Consider the following 17,209-nt stretch of genomic DNA (forward strand, 5'->3'; position numbering starts at 1 on the left):
TTCCACCAGAATAATTCCCTTCCTGGGGTTTATCCTGGACACTACGTGTCAAAAGATTTTTCTGCCGGAGAACAAAATTCAGAACATTATCAGCCTTACCAGCTTGATTCTTTCCAGACGTCTTTCCAGTCTACGGCTTCTCATGTGACTTCTTGGACTGATGGTTTCTACAAGGCCTGCCGTGGCATGGGCGCTTCTGCATATCCGTCCTCTACAATGTCTCATCCTGAAGTCATGGAATCGATCCGTTCTGGCACTTTCAAGGAAGGTCTCTCTTCCTCCCAGCGTCCGTTCTTCCCTCAGATGGTGGCTTCAGGCGAAAAGGCTGGGTTCAGGTCTGGTCTGGACCGAGCCCTCTTGGACAGTCGTTTCCACGGACGCCAGTTTATCCGGTTGGGGAGCTACGATGGACAAAGAATTTCGTCAAGGTTTTTGGTCCAACCACGAGCGCCATCTTCAAATCAATATGCTGGAACTTCAGGTAGTTTGGAAAGCTCTCCTCTCATGGCAGTCCAGGCTACGAGGGAAAGCGGTAAGAATTCTGTCGGACAATCGCACGGTAGTGGCTTTCCTGAACAAACAAGGTGGCACGAAAAGTCTTCAGTTAGGAAGTCTTCGTCAAAAGATCGGGAAGTGGGGCAAATTTCATCTTTCTCACCTTTCGGCCGTCTTCATCCATGGAAAGGAGAACGTCACTGCAGATTTCCTAAGCAGAACTTCTGTTCTTGAAGGAGAGTGGAGCCTGAGCTATGAGACATTTCATCAGATCACGAAGATCTGGGGAGTTCCAGAGATCGACCTCATGGCTACTACAGCCAACAAGAAACTCCCTCTGTTTTATTCTCTGTCAGCAGCAGGCCACCCCTTAGCTCTGGATGCCTTTTCTCAGGTTTGGGCCTTCGATCTGGGTTATATCTTTCCCCCTCTTCCTCTCATCGCCTGGGACAGATGTCGGGTGATTCTGATAGCTCCCAACTGGCCCAAAAGGATTTGGTACCCGGAGTTGATTCGTCTGTCCATAGAGAGCCCTCTAAGGTTGGAGATCAAACCAGACCTGCTCCAGCAGCGGCCTGTCCTCCACCCAAATCCCGCCTGTTTCAGTCTTTCAGTTTGGCTCCTGAAAGGGAGACTTTAATTCAGGCAGGTCTGTGAAGAACCATGTCTCATCTTCACTGTTATTATTAGACTTGTGCATTCGTCTTCGGGCGAACATGGAAACGAACACGAAGAGTGCGTTTTCGTGTTCGTTCCGAAGACACGCCGAAGAGAATACGGCGGCGGTAAAACATAGGCGAAGACGATGACACACGCCACGAAGATCTTTGTGATTGTCTTCGTCTTCGTCTACCATTCGACCCCCCCTCTTCCAACTTACCTTGGCTTCGCGGCATCGCGGCAGTTCCCGGAAGTGGAAATCCGCAGGTTTGCCGTCACGGGTTACAGGGCAGTGCGAATGAGCCTATTGGTCGCCTACAGGGACCTCCTCTGGCATCAACCAATTGGTTGATGCCAGAGGAAGACCCTGCAGGTGACCAATAGGCTCACTCGCACGGTCTTTGTAACCCCTGACAGCGAACCTATGGATTTCCGCTCCCGTTAACCCCTTCGATGCTGCGTTATCTAACACAGCATCGAAGGGGTTAACGGGAGCGGAAATCCATAGGTTAAAGGGCCGTGCAAGCGACCAATAGGCTTACTTGCACGGCCCCTTAACCCTTTAAAAAACAAAGTTAACCCCTAACTAATTGAACAGGGAGGGAGACCAGTGGGATCTGCCGGGTAAGTTGCAGCATTGAGGTTTTAAAACCCCAATGCTGCAACTTACCCTGCCGATGCCACTGATCTCCCTCCCTGTTCAATTAGTTAAATGTCCGTACAAGCGACTTTATTGGTCGCTCGTACGGACATTTAATTAATTGAACAAGGAGGGAGACCAGTGGGATGTGCCGGGTAAGTTGCAGCATTGAGGTTTTAAAACCCCAATGCTGCAACTTACCCTGCCGATGCCACTGATCTCCCTCCCTGTTCAATTAGTTAAATGTCCGTACGAGCGACTTTATTGGTCACTCGTACGGACATTTAATTAATTGAACAAGGAGGGAGACCAGTGGGATGTGCCGGGTAAGTTGCAGCATTGAGGTTTTAAAACCCCAATGCTGCAACTTACCCTGCCGATGCCACTGATCTCCCTCCCTGTTCAATTAGTTAAATGTCCGTATGAGCGACTTTATTGGTCGCTCGTACGGACATTGAACCCGGCACATGCTAACTAATTGAATAGGGAGGGAGACCAGTGGCGTCGGCAGGGTAAGTTGCAGCATTGGGGTTTTAAAACCCCAATGCTGCAACTTACCCTGCCGATGCCACTGATCTCCCTCCCTGTTCAATTAGTTAAATGTCCGTACGAGCGACTTTATTGGTCGCTCGTACGGACATTGAATTAATAGAACAAGGAGGGAGACCAGTGGGATGTGCCGGGTAAGTAGCAGCATTGGGGTTTTAAAAGTCTGCACGAGCGACCAACAGAGTCGCTCGTGCAGACTTTTAAAACCCCAATGCTGCAACTTACCCCGCACATCCCGCTGGTCTCCCTGTTCTATCAGTTAAATGTCCGTACGAACGACTTTATCGGTCGCTCGTACGGACATTTAACTGATAGAACAGGGAGACCAGTGGGATGTGCCGGGTAAGTTACAGCACCAGGAGCCTAAAAGTCTGTACGAGCGACCAACAGAGTCGCTTGTACAGACTTTTAAAATCCCAATGCTGCAACTTACCCGGCACATCCCACTGGTCTCCCTGTTCTATCAGTTAATAAATGATAGAACAGGGAGACCAGCGGGATCTCCCGGACAATTACGGCACCAGGAGTTTAACAGTCTGTACGAGCGACCCTGTTGGTCGCCAGCAGCCAACCAATGGCAGATGAGCCCCCTTCTGACGACCAATAGAGTTGCTCATACGGACATTTAAACTCCTGGCGCAAGAGCGGCTTTAACCCCGTTTTAACCCCTTAACCGGGGAAAACGAAGAAAACCCGAACACGAAGAATGTCCGCGAATATTCGCCCGAAGAGAAGACAGGACCAGGCGAATACGAAGTTTTTTTTTTTGCCGAAGACGAGCACGAAGACGAACACGAAGAGCCCCCTGGTGCCCAAGTCTAGTTATTATTATTATATTTATTTGTAACCTGTTTGAATGTAGCTGCAGCTCCAACCTTCAAAGAGACGATCCTGTAATCCGTCTGGGGCTCTTAATCAGCCAGCACAGCCCTGTCTGCCCAGGCGGCACCCGCACTACAGGGGGGATAACACAGGTGGGGGAAACCCATTGTATCTCTTAATCTCCTCACCCGATAAATCCCCTGGAAACTGATGGGATTTGTGATGGTATGTGGTTGATGGGATTTGTGATGGGATATGGCTGATGGGATTGGGGGTTGGGTTCGGTGCTCATTGAATTGAGATTGTATATAAATTCTGTGTGTAATAAAAGGAGAGTTCTGTTTTAACCTCAAAGCATGAAGTCCTGTCTCATTATTGAGGGAAGTGCTGGTCTGTGACTGCTTTCTTCGGACAGCCACAGCGTGTCCGCTGACTGGGAGAGGGAAGGAGCTGGCTGGCGGATGTGTCCAGTCTGGGGCACAGGACGTTCCGTCACAAGGTCTCTCTAAAGATGTAGCTGATACCTTGATGAAGAGCCAGAAACAAGTTACCAACCTCGGTTACCACGCCGGCTGATCTCTGCTCTCCTGGCAGCCCCAGCAGCCGGTAATCTATAGGAGGCCTCTTCCCCGAACCACCCCTGGTCCGTGCCCCCACCACCCGTGGGGTATCTCACGGTCTGTCACGGAAACTTTGAACTGCTGCCGCTCGGGGTCCCTTCGACCGATCGCCTAACCTTTTGGACAGGATATACTCAAGACCCCGAGCTATCGGCACCCGGGGATCGCCGCCGCTCCTTCAGGATCACCCCCGAAAACACCGGTGATCCTGAAGGATTAACATCTTCCCAGGACCCCTGTGGTGATTCATGGCCTAACTGATAAGGATCCTTAGTCGTAGGAATTCCATTCCTATCTTAAGTGGAGGGGTTTTCCATCACCTTTACCCCACCATAACTTATTGGCACATCAAAGATGGGAACCAATTCTTGGAAAAGGTGTCATCTAATTGGCCATGTGGTCAGAGGGATGTTTTCTTGAAACAGAATCTGATTTAGGGGCAATGCAGCGACCTGAAAGCAGAACTTCACGATAAACTCTGATCGGAACAACATCGTAAGAAACCATCTGGACTTAACGAGTACCCACAGGCTGGCTTATTGAAGAAACCCGTGAGTGAGGGTCCTGTGTTTAAGTCCCATCGTTTTAAGAACTGTTTGCCATTTTGTTTTTGTTTTGTACGTCTTGTTTTTTTGTAATTGTGGCACTGTGTAATCTTTGTCTTTTTGTTATTAAAATATTCATAATCCAAGTCTGTCTTTGGGCTCTAGTCAGGGCCGGCCTTAGGGGTGTACGACCTGTGTGGCCGGGACTTAAATTAAACCATTGTTTTTTTAGTTTGTTTGTTTTTTTTTAACTTTATTTAACATCCTCCATGTTAAAAACAGTTTTTAACTTTATTTAACATATTTAACAACAAAAAACCTCCCCAATGTTTTAATTTAAGTCCTGGGCAGGGGCGCCGAGTGTCGCTCGTGAAGTTTTCAGCAACCGCTCGGTGCCCCTCATTCTCCGTGACTCCGTCCGGTGCCGGCGTTTCATGCTGCGCACCAAAATATGATGTCATATTCTAGCGCTCAGCTGTGACGCATGCACCACGGCAGATGGACGCCTCCCGCTCCCACCGCAGGACTCAACAAGGTAAGTAAGGATAATGAGAAGTAGTGAGGAGGGGAGGGGAAGGCAGTGAGATGGGTCGGGGTGGAGGCCGTGAGAAGGGGCAGAGGTGGTAGATAGTGAGAAGGGGCAGAGGTGGTTGATAGTGAGATGGGGCAGAGGTGGTAGATAGTGATAAAGGGGGAGAGGGGATAGATAGTGAGAAAGGGGAGTTTCCTTTCTTTTTTGGGGATGGGGGGCCGTCAGAGGAGTAGTCCGCACAGGGCGCCAGAACACCTAAGGCCAGCTCTGGCTCTGGCTCTAGTATAGATATCCACAAACTCTAAGAGAGGATAACACGTTACCGTATTGTTATTAAGTTCTAGAGGATATATACCGTATTGATCGCACCCTAAAAATTTGGTGCTTTTTTAAAGAAAAAAAATTCTGCCACCCCCGAGATATGCTGCCACTCTATCCCCCCCTTCCCGAGATTTGCTGCCACTCTACCCCCTCCGCCGCGGGAAGTACCGGAAAGGAAGATTGTTAACGTACATCACACAGATGTTCACCGGCTGCGGCGACGCGAGCATAAACAACCTCCGGCAGGGGAGGCTGTCTGAGCGTATCAGAGAGTAGGATGCAGGTCCCCAGCACCGCTGCGGGGGATCTGTATCATAACGGGACGCATGTCCCGGGCGTCGGGCGCTAGACCCCGAATATAGGCCGCACCCCCACTTTAAAGACTTAAAGGGGGGGGGGGTGCGGCCTATATTCGGGCAAATACGTGGTGGGTTGATATATATATAGAGAGATAAATGTTCTAGTTCGGATTTCTCACAAATCCGGTATCAAAATCGTGAGTGGTGGCAGACTACCTGAGGGGATAAAGGCAGGATTTGGGGGTTCATTTGGTATAACTGATGCCAGGGGGCGCCGCGGAGTCCTCCTACGCCGCCGCGGGGTCCTCCTCCGATGCCGCCGCGGGGTCCGCTGCCCCCCCCTCTGCACCTAAATGAAAACATAGTTGTTTTTTTTTGTTGTTGTTTTTTTTAACTTTATTTAACATCCTCCATGTTAAATTAAGTTTTTTTTTACTTTATTTAACATGGAGGATGTTAAATAAAGTTAAAAAAACCAACAATGTTTTCATTTATGTCCCGGGCAGGGGCGCCGAGCGGTTGCTCGTGAGGTTCTCAGCAACCACTCGACGCCCCTTACTCTCCGTGACTCCGTTGCGGTGCCGGCATCTCATGTTGAGCGCCGGACTATTCCGGCGCTCACTATGAAATGCCGGCAGGACTCCTCAAGGTAAGTTAGGATAAGGAGAAGTAGGGAGAGCGGGGGGGATAGTTTGAAGGAAGGGGCAGGGGGGGTAGTTTGAATGGGCAGGGGGGGTAGTTTGAAGGGGTAGTTTTTGAAGGAGCAGAGGGGGGGTAGTTTGAAGGGGCAGAGGGGGGTAGTTTGAAGGCACAGGGGGGGTAGTTTGAAGGGGCAGAGTTGGGGGTAGTTTGAAGGGACAGGGGGGGGTAGTTTGAAGGGGCAGAGGGGGGTAGTTTGAAGGGGCAGAGGGGGGGGTAGTTTGAAGGGACAGAGGGGGGGCGCCAGAGGAGTAATTTGCACAGGGCGCCGGAACACCTAAGGCCGGCTCTGTTCATGCCCACACCCTCCACACCGTCACAGCTTGGCAAGTAGTCCTGACCGTGACATATGTGGTGGCAGCGGTGGGATAACTAAAATATTTACTATCTTTTTCTGTACCAGATTTCAGTGCTGCCGGATTTGCTAGTTAATCCAGGCACTAAAAAGAAATTGTTTCTCAGTTTCCAAAGTCTGAACTCAGTGCATACTTAGTATATTTACACCTCAACAGTGTGATGGAGTGTGTGACGGAAGGGTCCATCACTGGGGCCCCTGGAGAGGACCGAACGCAGGCCTGCTACCCACAGATTATGGACCCTGCCTCCCTGCCCTGGCGAGTGGGACTGTTGTCCTCGTCTGGGGGGTTAAAAGGCCACATTTGAGAGGTGTGCATTTTTCAAATTGGAAATGTGACGTGTGGTCACTGCCCCCCGTGTTATTTGGGACATTGTTGAACCCGGCCAATTCAATTTACCCATCAAATCATACATTTTAAAAAAAACACTAGAAAACCCATGGACATTTAACACGCTAGCATTTTAACTCTTTTCACGCAAGAATTGTCTGACACCGGCCAAACCATTCTTTTCCCTGGAAATGTTGGCCAGTAATATATAGTGGAGGTGGGGACCCCATTGTATTGTTAATCACTTTAATGGCCCTATTGCCCCTGGGAGTCCAAATTACCCAGATTAAGGGGGCGGTTCTGTAGCCGTTGTAATCCAATACCTGACTGTTTATGTTAATGTTCGCTTTGCTGGCTATATCTAGCCATGTGTGTAAAAAATAAAGTGTTCTTCATTTTTATATACCCTACACTGCTAGTGACTGGGGAATCTGGGAAGGGAGTGTTGTCCAAGGCTAAGGGAGCACAAGTCAGCGGAGGTAGTCGGTCGTACTAGCCAGCTCTGTGACATTACTGACATGGAACGACAACATATTTTCACAGGAATGCAGGGGTAACTGGGGCCTGATCACAGAATTAAAGAAGAGTCTGGGCATCTGTCTGCCTGTACTAACTATGGCATAACTTTTACAGTAAATCAAAGAAATAACATTGGGAAGCGACAATGAATATATATATATGACATTATCAAATAGAATGCACAATGTAACAAATATGCCACAATTATATAATACTGTAACAGAATACATTAACATACTCTGCAGCACAGTATATAGTATGTCAGTGTAATTTATTATCCATTATTTAGTTGTCGAACACTACTACTACTCTGAGCCATCACATATAAATGGAACTAACTTTATTTATATATATAATACATTGCTGGTATAAATACACATTATGAGGCCAGGAAGCGGTGGGAAGGGGCCCCCAAGTGGCAGTCCGGAAGCTGTGGGAGGGGGGGCCCCAAGTGGCAGTCTGGAATCCTTAGGAGGGGGGCCCCGAGTGGCAGTCCGGAAGCAGTTTGAGGGGGTCGCCCCATTGGCCGTTTGGAGGGGGCCCCCGGGTGGCCCCCTGGAATAATTGGGATGTGGGCCCCCAAATGGCAGTCTGGAAGCTGTGGGTGGGGGCTCCCGAGAGGCCTTCTGGAGGGGGGCCCCCGAGTGGCCTTCTGGAGGGGGGGGCCGAGTGGCCGTCAGGAAGCTGTGGGAGAGTGGCCCCCGCGTGGCAGTCAATCATCCGAGTCGCAGTCAGGGAGCTGTGTGAGCTTTCTCAATCCGCACGGAGAAGCGTCCCCTCCTGTTACGTGACAATTAAAGGAACGTTCGGCTCCCTCTCCTCGCCGGCATTCATTTATCACAACACCAAGTCAATGAACGCCTGGACAGCTGCCAAACCGCAACCAATCAATACCCCGGGACTGCTGCCAAACCGCAACAAGAACACCGGGACTGCTGCCCAACCGCAACAAGAACACCGGGACTGCTGCCAAACCGCAACAAGAACACCGGGACTGCTGCCCAAACCATCAAAGTACTCAACAAGAACAACAAGAAACTAAATACCTAAGGAGCGGGACTCGGCTCCCTATTCAAGGCAGGAATCCATTTAAAATGTTATTTAAAAAATATATTAAAAATGTAATTTCACGTCCATCCGCTCTCTCCCTCCTCCAACTTTTTCTTGCCTTGAGCAGATCTGGAATCTCCAGAAGACACAAGAAAGGAAGGGGTTAATCCAAACAGACACTCGGGGGAGGGGCTAGGAGAATGAGAGAGGTAGTAGAAGGCTAGATAGTCCCTCCCCTGTCTCCGTATTGGTGCCGGCTGCTGAATTTGAAGCCGCGCCCTCTTAAGTAAGTCTGGTGCCGGCTCCCCCTGTCACAAAAATACAGGCTTCGAAGGGCTGATTACAGGGCAGGGGGAGGGGGGCACGCTAGTCTGCTGCTCTGGGCCCCCAATATTAACGTATAGTCATGTCAGTCTGTTTGTTACTATACAGAGGTCATGGTGTGTGGTTTTATACAGAGGTCAGGGGGTTTTGTATAGAAGTCAGGCTGTGTGTTATTATACAGAGGTCAGTCTATATGATCATAGATGTAAAGCTGTGTTTTACGGAGGTCACACACACACACACACACACACACACAATTCACAAGGATCTTTCCTGTTATTTTCCCTTTCTAGTTCTATACACACGCACTCACGTTAAATAAATAGTATATACATAATTAATACACAGTGGTGCATGCACACAAACACATTCTCACGCATAACCCTTTCCTCACTGACGTATGCTCACGCGCTAATACACACAAACACACTCTCGCACATAAAACGTCCTGATAAGACAAAACCTAATCTTAATAATTACTTTATTATTTTGAATAATAAATAAATAATATAATACGTTAATAATAAATAACCCCTAAGTAAACTCCTGTCAACTACAAGTCCTAAGACCGGCAGGCAGCCAGGCACTAGCAGTAGAAATGCAATTTATTTTAAATTATTTGATTATTATTAGTTAAAAATATTCATAATTTTTTATGTTATTCTTTAATGTATAAATATTAGGCTATTCTTAATATAATAATAATTGGGTTATATAAATTTATAGATTAAGTTTAAGGGTAAATTAATATTTAATAGGTGAAATTAAATAATTTATTTTATTAATTATCTGTATTCATTATTTTATTTATTTATTATTTCACACCTTGGGTGCTGTTCCCTGGCAGTTTTTGATTTTTTTCGGGGGGGGGGGGTGGGGGCTGCTTGGTGTAGGAAATTCAACTGCTTTGAATTAGAAGTGTGATGAGACGTTTACGCGCAAACGGTAAGTATATTTTCCTTTCCAACCCCCCTCTTCCCCTGAATGCAAATCCAGCGATGCCCCTGCAGCATGGGGAGGTTTCAGAAACGGCGTCCAATCATAGACTCGCAGGCTACCGCTCATGAACCAATGAATGTGCGGCAGCTCGTCTATAAAAGCCAAACTTCTGGCGGTTTAACCCCGTGTTTACGTGCGATTGCAAGTCTTCCGTGGCGCGATCCAAGCATTCAGATGGCCGAGACAGCTCCTTCCCCGGCGCCTCCGCCGGCAGAAACCTCTGCCAAGAAGAAACAGCCGAAGAAGCCGGCAGCTGCAAAAAGCCGTCCTGTGAAGTCCGGTCCCAGTGTCTCCGAACTGATTGTGAAAGCAGTCTCTGCGTCCAAGGAGCGCAGCGGAGTGTCTCTCGCAGCTCTTAAAAAAGCACTCGCTGCTGGCGGCTACGACGTAGAAAAGAATAACAGCCGCCTGAAGCTCGCTCTCAAGGGTCTGGTGTCTAAAGAGACCCTGATCCAGCTGAAAGGAAGCGGTGCCTCTGGTTCTTTCAAGCTGAATAAGAAGCAGCCGGAGAGCAGAGAGAAGACATCAAAGAAGAAGGAAACTCCCGTAAAGCCTAAAAAAGCAGCCCCTAAGAAGGTTGTGAAGTCGCCCAAGAAAGCCCCTGCAGGAGTGAAGAAAAGCCCGAAAAAGATCAAGAAACCGTCGGCCGCTGCCAAGAGTCCCAAGAAGCCTAAGGTTGTTAAGGCGAAGAAAGCTGGCAAAAGCCCAGCTAAGAAGGTCACAAAGCCCAAGGCAGTCAAACGCCCCGCAAAGCCCAAGGCTGCCAAAAGCCCCGCAAAGCCCAAGGCAGTCAAAAGCCCCGCAAAGCCCAAGGCTAAAAAGGCAGCCCCGAAAAAATGAGGAGGGGGGCATGGGTTTTGGAGCGCCTCTGGTGTGTGCTTTCCCACTTAGTTCTTCACAAAAGGTTCTTTTCAGAACCATCATATCCTCCGAAAAAGGAAAAAAGCGTTTAATCACCCGGCCGCGGCTATGTGGGCCTCCCGCTGAAAGCCTAGCCCCGTACTTGTGCGTAGAATGACATATTCGGCCAGCGCTCTCGCTCGGAGCTCTGTCCGTAACAGAATAGAGATAAGGGGCGGGCTTAAAGATTGTGCTTTGCTGTTACTCGTTATGCCCAGCCGGGGACTCGGCCGCTCAACGGCTCGTTCGGTAGTGGGATAATTGTGTGAGACGTTTCAAGCTTGGGCGCGAACAACAGGGTTAATTTCGTGCATGCGAAGGGAAACACAAACCACAAGCTCGTTTGAGTGACAATGTGGTGGCTCTTAAAAGAGCCTTTGTGGGGGCTGTGGGGAGATCGCGTTCGCCCACACCGCGTTTACTTAGGCACGTTCACCTCTGATCCTGCGAGCCAGCTGAATGTCTTTTGGCATGATAGTAACCCGCTTAGCGTGAATAGCGCACAAGTTGGTGTCTTTGAAAAGCCCCACCAGGTAAGCCTCGCTGGCTTCCTGGAGAGCCATGACAGCAGAACTCTGGAAACGTAGATCAGTTTTGAAGTCTTGAGCAATCTCACGGACCAGCCGCTGGAAAGGCAGCTTTCGAATAAGCAACTCCGTAGACTTCTGGTAACGGCGGATTTCCCTAAGAGCTACGGTGCCTGGGCGGTAGCGATGTGGTTTCTTCACGCCCCCGGTAGCTGGAGCGCTTTTCCTCGCAGCTTTGGTCGCCAGCTGCTTCCGGGGAGCCTTTCCTCCGGTGGACTTACGGGCTGTCTGCTTGGTGCGAGCCATACTGCTGCGTGCGGATACGATTCACCGACGGATACAACGTAACTGTAACGATTCTGTGGCCAACTCAACCCCTTTATAGAGTAGCGGTAAATGTGATTGGATACGCTTAATCACGCCCCGCTTTTTCATAGGCTAGGACGATGGTTTGAAAAAGCCAGCTTTTGATCAAGAGACTTCGGTGTGGAGCGTTATCTTTTTTTAATTTATTTAAATTAAATGCTCGAATCGGTCATTTATTCGTTAGCTGCGGTTCTTTTTTTATTTATTTCTTCTCCTCTCTTTTGGTCAGCCTCCTACCTAGTAAACCTGTGTACTGGCTGACCGTTAACAGCGATACGGCGACAGCTAAAAGCCCGCCTTTATCTTGGCCGCCGTTTGGCGTTTATTTACAGCGATATGCTGCCACCTAGTGGTAAATGAGGGATTGTCGAAAGCGATCACGTGGAGGTGAGGGAGGCAGAAGCTTAAGGTACTTGATGCAGTAGAAAGGTTTGATTAATAAAGGCTAGGCATCTTTGAAAGCAGATGCGGGCTTGGTGTAGAGAGTGGCGCAAAGGAGGTTGGTTTGAATTCTTCATATCCGGTTTCCTTTGATATTCCTAAATAGCCAATCGGTGTCTGAGGCACGCTTGGAAGCTTCTCCAGCCAACCAACGTGAAGCATATATTCAAATAGCAACGCCCCCTTGAGGCATCATGGTGCGGTTCCCTATCAGGTCCGTCAAGTACGTATAAAAGAAAGCGGGCTGGCCGTCAGCGAGTATTGTGCTGTGAAACTCGTGAAGTAAGCGATAGCATGTCTGGCCGTGGCAAAGGAGGTAAGGGACTCGGGAAAGGTGGCGCAAAGAGGCACAGGAAGGTGCTTCGGGATAACATCCAGGGTATCACCAAGCCTGCTATCCGCCGTTTGGCTCGCAGAGGAGGCGTAAAGCGTATCTCTGGGCTGATCTATGAGGAGACTCGTGGTGTGCTCAAAGTGTTTTTGGAGAACGTGATTCGTGACGCAGTCACTTATACTGAGCATGCCAAGAGGAAAACCGTTACCGCTATGGACGTGGTGTATGCCTTGAAACGCCAAGGCCGTACTCTGTACGGTTTCGGAGGTTAAGCTTGTTGACTCGTGACCCAGAAACACCCAACGGCTCTTTTCAGAGCCACCCACACCCTCTCTTAGGCTATGATCATGTTGTTCCCTTGTCTGCCCGTGCTTTTCTATGCACACCTTGAAATAACCAGCTGCACAGTGGCTGGGTCTGGCTATAGATTGAGCTACTGGCAGGATCGGAGTGCTGGGAGTTGGGCCCGTTTGCAGAACATGTGCTGGGATTGGCAGCTGGTGTCCACCAAAGGCTTGCGCGGGGCTCGCTTGAATGGGGGCCGGGACGGCTCAGGTTTAATAGGTGCCGTCTGTGGTAGTTATCTGTATTCTGTATGTCCCGGTATGTGGGTGAATTTTATTATGCCTTTGTAGTCCGCTCATGTGTTATCCTGTCCGTGTGCTAAATGTCCTGCCCACGACACTACCGAGTTATGTATTATTTGGGAAAGCCCGTATACTACAGCGCCACCGAGGTTCCTGAAGAGCTGTGTCCTCACGCATTGTCCTTTTCAGGACAACAGACCCACGATGTAGCTCAGCTTCGGTTAGCCACAGTGGTAAAGAAGCCCCTTCTCTCTGCAACGCTGGTTCTGTCTGGCGGTGTAGGGGTTAATCTCCGGCATCCCAGCAGGAGAAATCAGCGATTAGCTGGAATACCCAGTCAGAGTACAGGTCGGTGCCGTCACAGGAGCCCCTTCACCTTGGGCTTCTCTTCCCAAGCAGTCTGGATACCCCAGCTAACCTGGAGGAGTGAGAAGCACATTTCAATGCTCTACCAAGAGCTAGCATGTCCCTGACAAAAGCGCTAGATCAGTTACATAGCTCTGAGATGGACGATGTGGGTGGCTCTCAAAAGAGCCTTTGTTTAAAAAGTGAGAGAACGAGAACTTTACTTGGCGCTGGTGTACTTGGTAACAGCCTTGGTGCCCTCTGACACAGCGTGCTTGGCCAGCTCTCCAGGAAGGAGGAGGCGTACAGCAGTCTGAATCTCCCGAGAAGTGATAGTGGAACGCTTGTTGTAATGGGCTAGGCGTGAAGCTTCCCCGGCAATGCGCTCAAAGATGTCATTGACAAACGAGTTCATGATGCCCATGGCCTTGGAGGAAATGCCAGTGTCGGGATGCACCTGCTTCAGTACCTTGTAGACATAAATCGCATAACTTTCCTTTCTGCTCTTCTTGCGCTTCTTCCCATCTTTTTTCTGGGTCTTCGTAACAGCTTTCTTAGAGCCTTTTTTCGGCGCAGGCGCAGATTTCGCTGGATCAGGCATCGCGTCTGCTTTCCTTTCAGCACGCAATTCAAGAGAACGTGATTAACACTGAAATTACTGCGCCGGGCCCTTCCCTTTATAGGCACCGCATGCAAATAAGGCCGTTCTGCTGTCTCGCGTCCGATTCGATGAGGTTGTCACGTGAGAAGATGCGGCCGCCCATGAACCGCAGTGCCTACACCGATTGGTGTCTCAGACTATTTCCACCCGATTGGCTGTTTTGAAAAGGAACCAATCAGCGACGATGAGCGTCACGGGGGGAAGCTACAAATAGCAGGGTAAGTGAGCGGCCTCTTTTCGTTAGGAACTTCACAGTTAACTGATTGATTAGCCGGTTGTTGAGCGAAAGCATGTCTGGCAGAGGAAAACAAGGTGGAAAGGTTCGCGCTAAGGCAAAGACACGTTCTTCCCGTGCTGGTCTGCAGTTCCCTGTCGGCCGTGTGCATAGGCTTCTTCGCAAGGGTAATTATGCCGAGAGAGTAGGCGCCGGCGCACCCGTGTATCTGGCAGCGGTGTTGGAGTATCTGACTGCTGAGATACTGGAGTTGGCTGGTAACGCTGCACGCGACAACAAAAAGACCCGTATCATTCCTCGCCACCTGCAACTCGCTGTTCGTAACGACGAGGAGCTCAATAAGCTGCTCGGCGGGGTCACCATTGCTCAGGGAGGTGTTCTACCCAACATCCAGGCGGTCCTCTTGCCCAAGAAGACAGAGAGCCACAAACCTGCCAAGAGCAAGTGAGTGCAGCAATCGGTAACTGCAGGGCAATTAGCCAGCACCACCAAAGGCTCTTTTCAGAGCCACCCATAATCTCTGGAACAAGCTATATCTTCCCTTGCTATAAACTTGCTGCAAACTTCTTTAAAGGCAACTGCTTTCCACTGCAGTTTTTCAGCCCGATGTTTAGTTGTTGAGATTCACGTGGGCTAAACACCATTCATACAAGCTACATCATGCACCCTACCCCCCCCTTTGCATAAGGCGTTTCTGTAGGCAGAGTGCTCTATGAAATCGCTTTTAACCCCCTTAATGCCATTCTGCCTCCAGAAATGCTTTTTAACCCTCTATGCCAATCTGCCTCCTGAAATTCCTTATACCTCCCTACATGCCACTCTGCCCCATAATATGCCCTTTAACCCCCTAAATGCCAGAGTGGCATATAGGGGTATAAGGCATTTCTGGAGGCAGAGTGGCACATGGGGGGGGGGTCAAAAGGCATATGATGGGGCACAGTGGCATATAGGGGGTATAAGGCATTTCTGGGGCAGATGTGCATAACTGGCGGGGGGGCAGGTTGGAAAATACAAGGCAATAAAAACAAAATATTTTTCTCAATCATAGCTTTTGTTTAAAAATAAATAAATAGTTTACATGAATTAACTTTCACTGGTAAAACTTTTTTTCTTTAGGGTCGTCTTATATTCAGGTTCCCCCCCCCCCCCCCCCCCTAAATTAATATTCATCTTTTGGGGGGTCGTCTTATAATCGAGCAAATACGGCATTAACACTTCTCAAGTAATTGTGCCGTTATGATGTTCCCAATATTATGTTCTCACCTGTTACACGTCATCTGATATTTCCTTTAGCGGAGCTCAGCTGACAACATACATGATACGTTCAAAGAATGTTCGGCTCCCTATCGATTTAAAGACCGACACCTCAGAAGGAAAAAGGTAAATCGTCTTAAAGTGGATCTTGTGACGGCCCCGGGTTAATCGGTACCGTCTGTAATAGTTATTGTTTGTGATACCTGCATTTCCCAGTATATGTAATTATGGTGTGTGATTTTGTTCCCCTTGCTTGCTACCCTGTCCAGGTGCCACATGTCCTGCCCCCTCCCCCCTTACACAGACTACAGTAGAGACCCCCCACTGGGCTGAGTGGTAATACTCAGTCATATGCAAAGGAGGGCAGGATGTAATTCCCTTGTGTGTCTATTGGATGTAATGCCCTTGTGTGTCTATTGGATGTAATTCAATCCCTTGTACTGCTTAAATACCCCTGTGTTCCCAAATAAAGAGAGTTCCTGTTTTACCTCACTACGAGTTCTGTCTTGTTATTGAGGTAAGCCTTGGTGCTGCCCTTATCAGGGCGGTAGAGCGCTGTATTGCTATACTTCGGTATACTACAGTGCGGCCGAGGTTCCTGAAGAGCTGTGTTCTCGGCTATGATCGCGTATTGTCCTTTTCAGGACGATAGCCCCACTGTGTAGCTCAGTTTTGGCTAGCCACAGACAGTGAATCTCTGGTGCCCCGGTGGCCATGGGGCAAAGGAAGCAACGTTTGGCTGGAGTACCCAGTCGGGGTACAGGTCGGTCCCGTCACAGATCTGTTAAGTATTCCAAACAAATACCTATTGTGAGAAGTGATGTAATCATTCTCTCCTATTTAGTTAACTCCTTAAGGAGCAGGCTGTTTATTTTTGTACCCTTTGTGACCCAGGCTGTTAACACTTTTTTGGTGCTCGTGTTTAGCTGTAAATTTCTTCTGTCTTGTTTAGTGAACCCACACAAGTTATATGTTGGGTTTTTTTTCTTTCAGAACAAGAAGGGCTTTAATTATTCTAAAAAAATATGCTGAAAATGTGAAAAGAAAAAAATCTCTTACTCATCTACAAAAGCTAATGGGGAAAAACAAAACTGCTACCAAGTGGTTTTTTGCAAGTTATTGGGCAATAAGTACAAGTAGTGTTTTGGGTCTCAAATGCCACATTTGGGAGGTTTGCATTCTTCAAGTTAGAACTTTACCATCTGGTTATCCTGCCCCCATGTCTTATTTGGGATATCCTTGAACTCGGCCAATTCAATTTATCTCATCAAACCAGTTTTAAAAACTAGACACTACAGGGTATTTAAAGTGTGGTAAATAGTAAGTGCTAGCTCCATTTTTTTTTTTTTTAGGTAGTTGGAGCCAACGGAGATAGTCGGCGCTTAGTACCATTGACTAGAAGATTGCTCTCCTTTTGCAGTAGCTCAGAGCTGTAAATGCATTTAGAGTGTAGGAGCCAGGAAGCGATATATGCAGTTAGATGATTGGTGTCATCGGATTGTAGCATTTTAGAAGTCTGGGTTTTTTCAGCCCCCATTTAAATTGTTACATTCACCCTGTTTTGTCAATTAAATGTATCTGCTGACACCGAGTGTAATGCGCCCATTAGTCATATTGTTATTTTAGTACTTTTTGCTAAGTTAAATGACTTTTCAATAGATTCAACAAATCAAGCTGTATTGTTTATGATGTTTAACCCAGGATATTTCATCAGCTAAATGTCGTTTTCTTATTATGCTTTTTCTTTTCCTCACCGAGTGCAGATAGAATTACGTATTCCAGAGATCTTCTGGTCAACC

At 48.4% G+C, this 17,209-nt stretch overlaps 4 protein-coding genes across 4 annotated transcripts; 2 read left to right on the forward strand and 2 right to left on the reverse strand.

Moving 5' to 3' along the window:
- Positions 1-9,934: 9,934 nt before the first annotated feature.
- Positions 9,935-10,600, forward strand: LOC149279783 (histone H1-like). Its single transcript, XM_089500952.1, has one exon. It carries the CDS (start codon positions 9,935-9,937, stop codon positions 10,598-10,600), a length of 666 nt encoding a protein of 221 aa, XP_089357078.1.
- Positions 10,601-11,082: 482 nt separating this feature from the next.
- LOC149279784 (histone H3-like) lies at positions 11,083-11,493 on the reverse strand. Its single transcript, XM_089500981.1, has one exon. It carries the CDS (start codon positions 11,491-11,493, stop codon positions 11,083-11,085), a length of 411 nt encoding a protein of 136 aa, XP_089357107.1.
- Positions 11,494-13,480: 1,987 nt separating this feature from the next.
- LOC149279785 (histone H2B 1.1-like) lies at positions 13,481-13,861 on the reverse strand. The gene has a single exon (XM_089500948.1). The coding sequence runs from the start codon at positions 13,859-13,861 to the stop codon at positions 13,481-13,483; it is 381 nt and encodes a 126-aa protein (XP_089357074.1).
- Positions 13,862-14,211: 350 nt separating this feature from the next.
- On the forward strand, positions 14,212-14,604 carry LOC149279786 (histone H2A type 2-B). The gene has a single exon (XM_089500949.1). The coding sequence runs from the start codon at positions 14,212-14,214 to the stop codon at positions 14,602-14,604; it is 393 nt and encodes a 130-aa protein (XP_089357075.1).
- The last annotated feature ends 2,605 nt before the right edge of the window (positions 14,605-17,209 follow it).

The sequence above is a fragment of the Sceloporus occidentalis genome, unplaced genomic scaffold, assembly GCF_023333645.1.
Source record: "Sceloporus occidentalis isolate IW3139 unplaced genomic scaffold, rSceOcc1.0.p SCAF_161, whole genome shotgun sequence".
Taxonomy (NCBI): domain Eukaryota; kingdom Metazoa; phylum Chordata; class Lepidosauria; order Squamata; family Phrynosomatidae; genus Sceloporus; species Sceloporus occidentalis.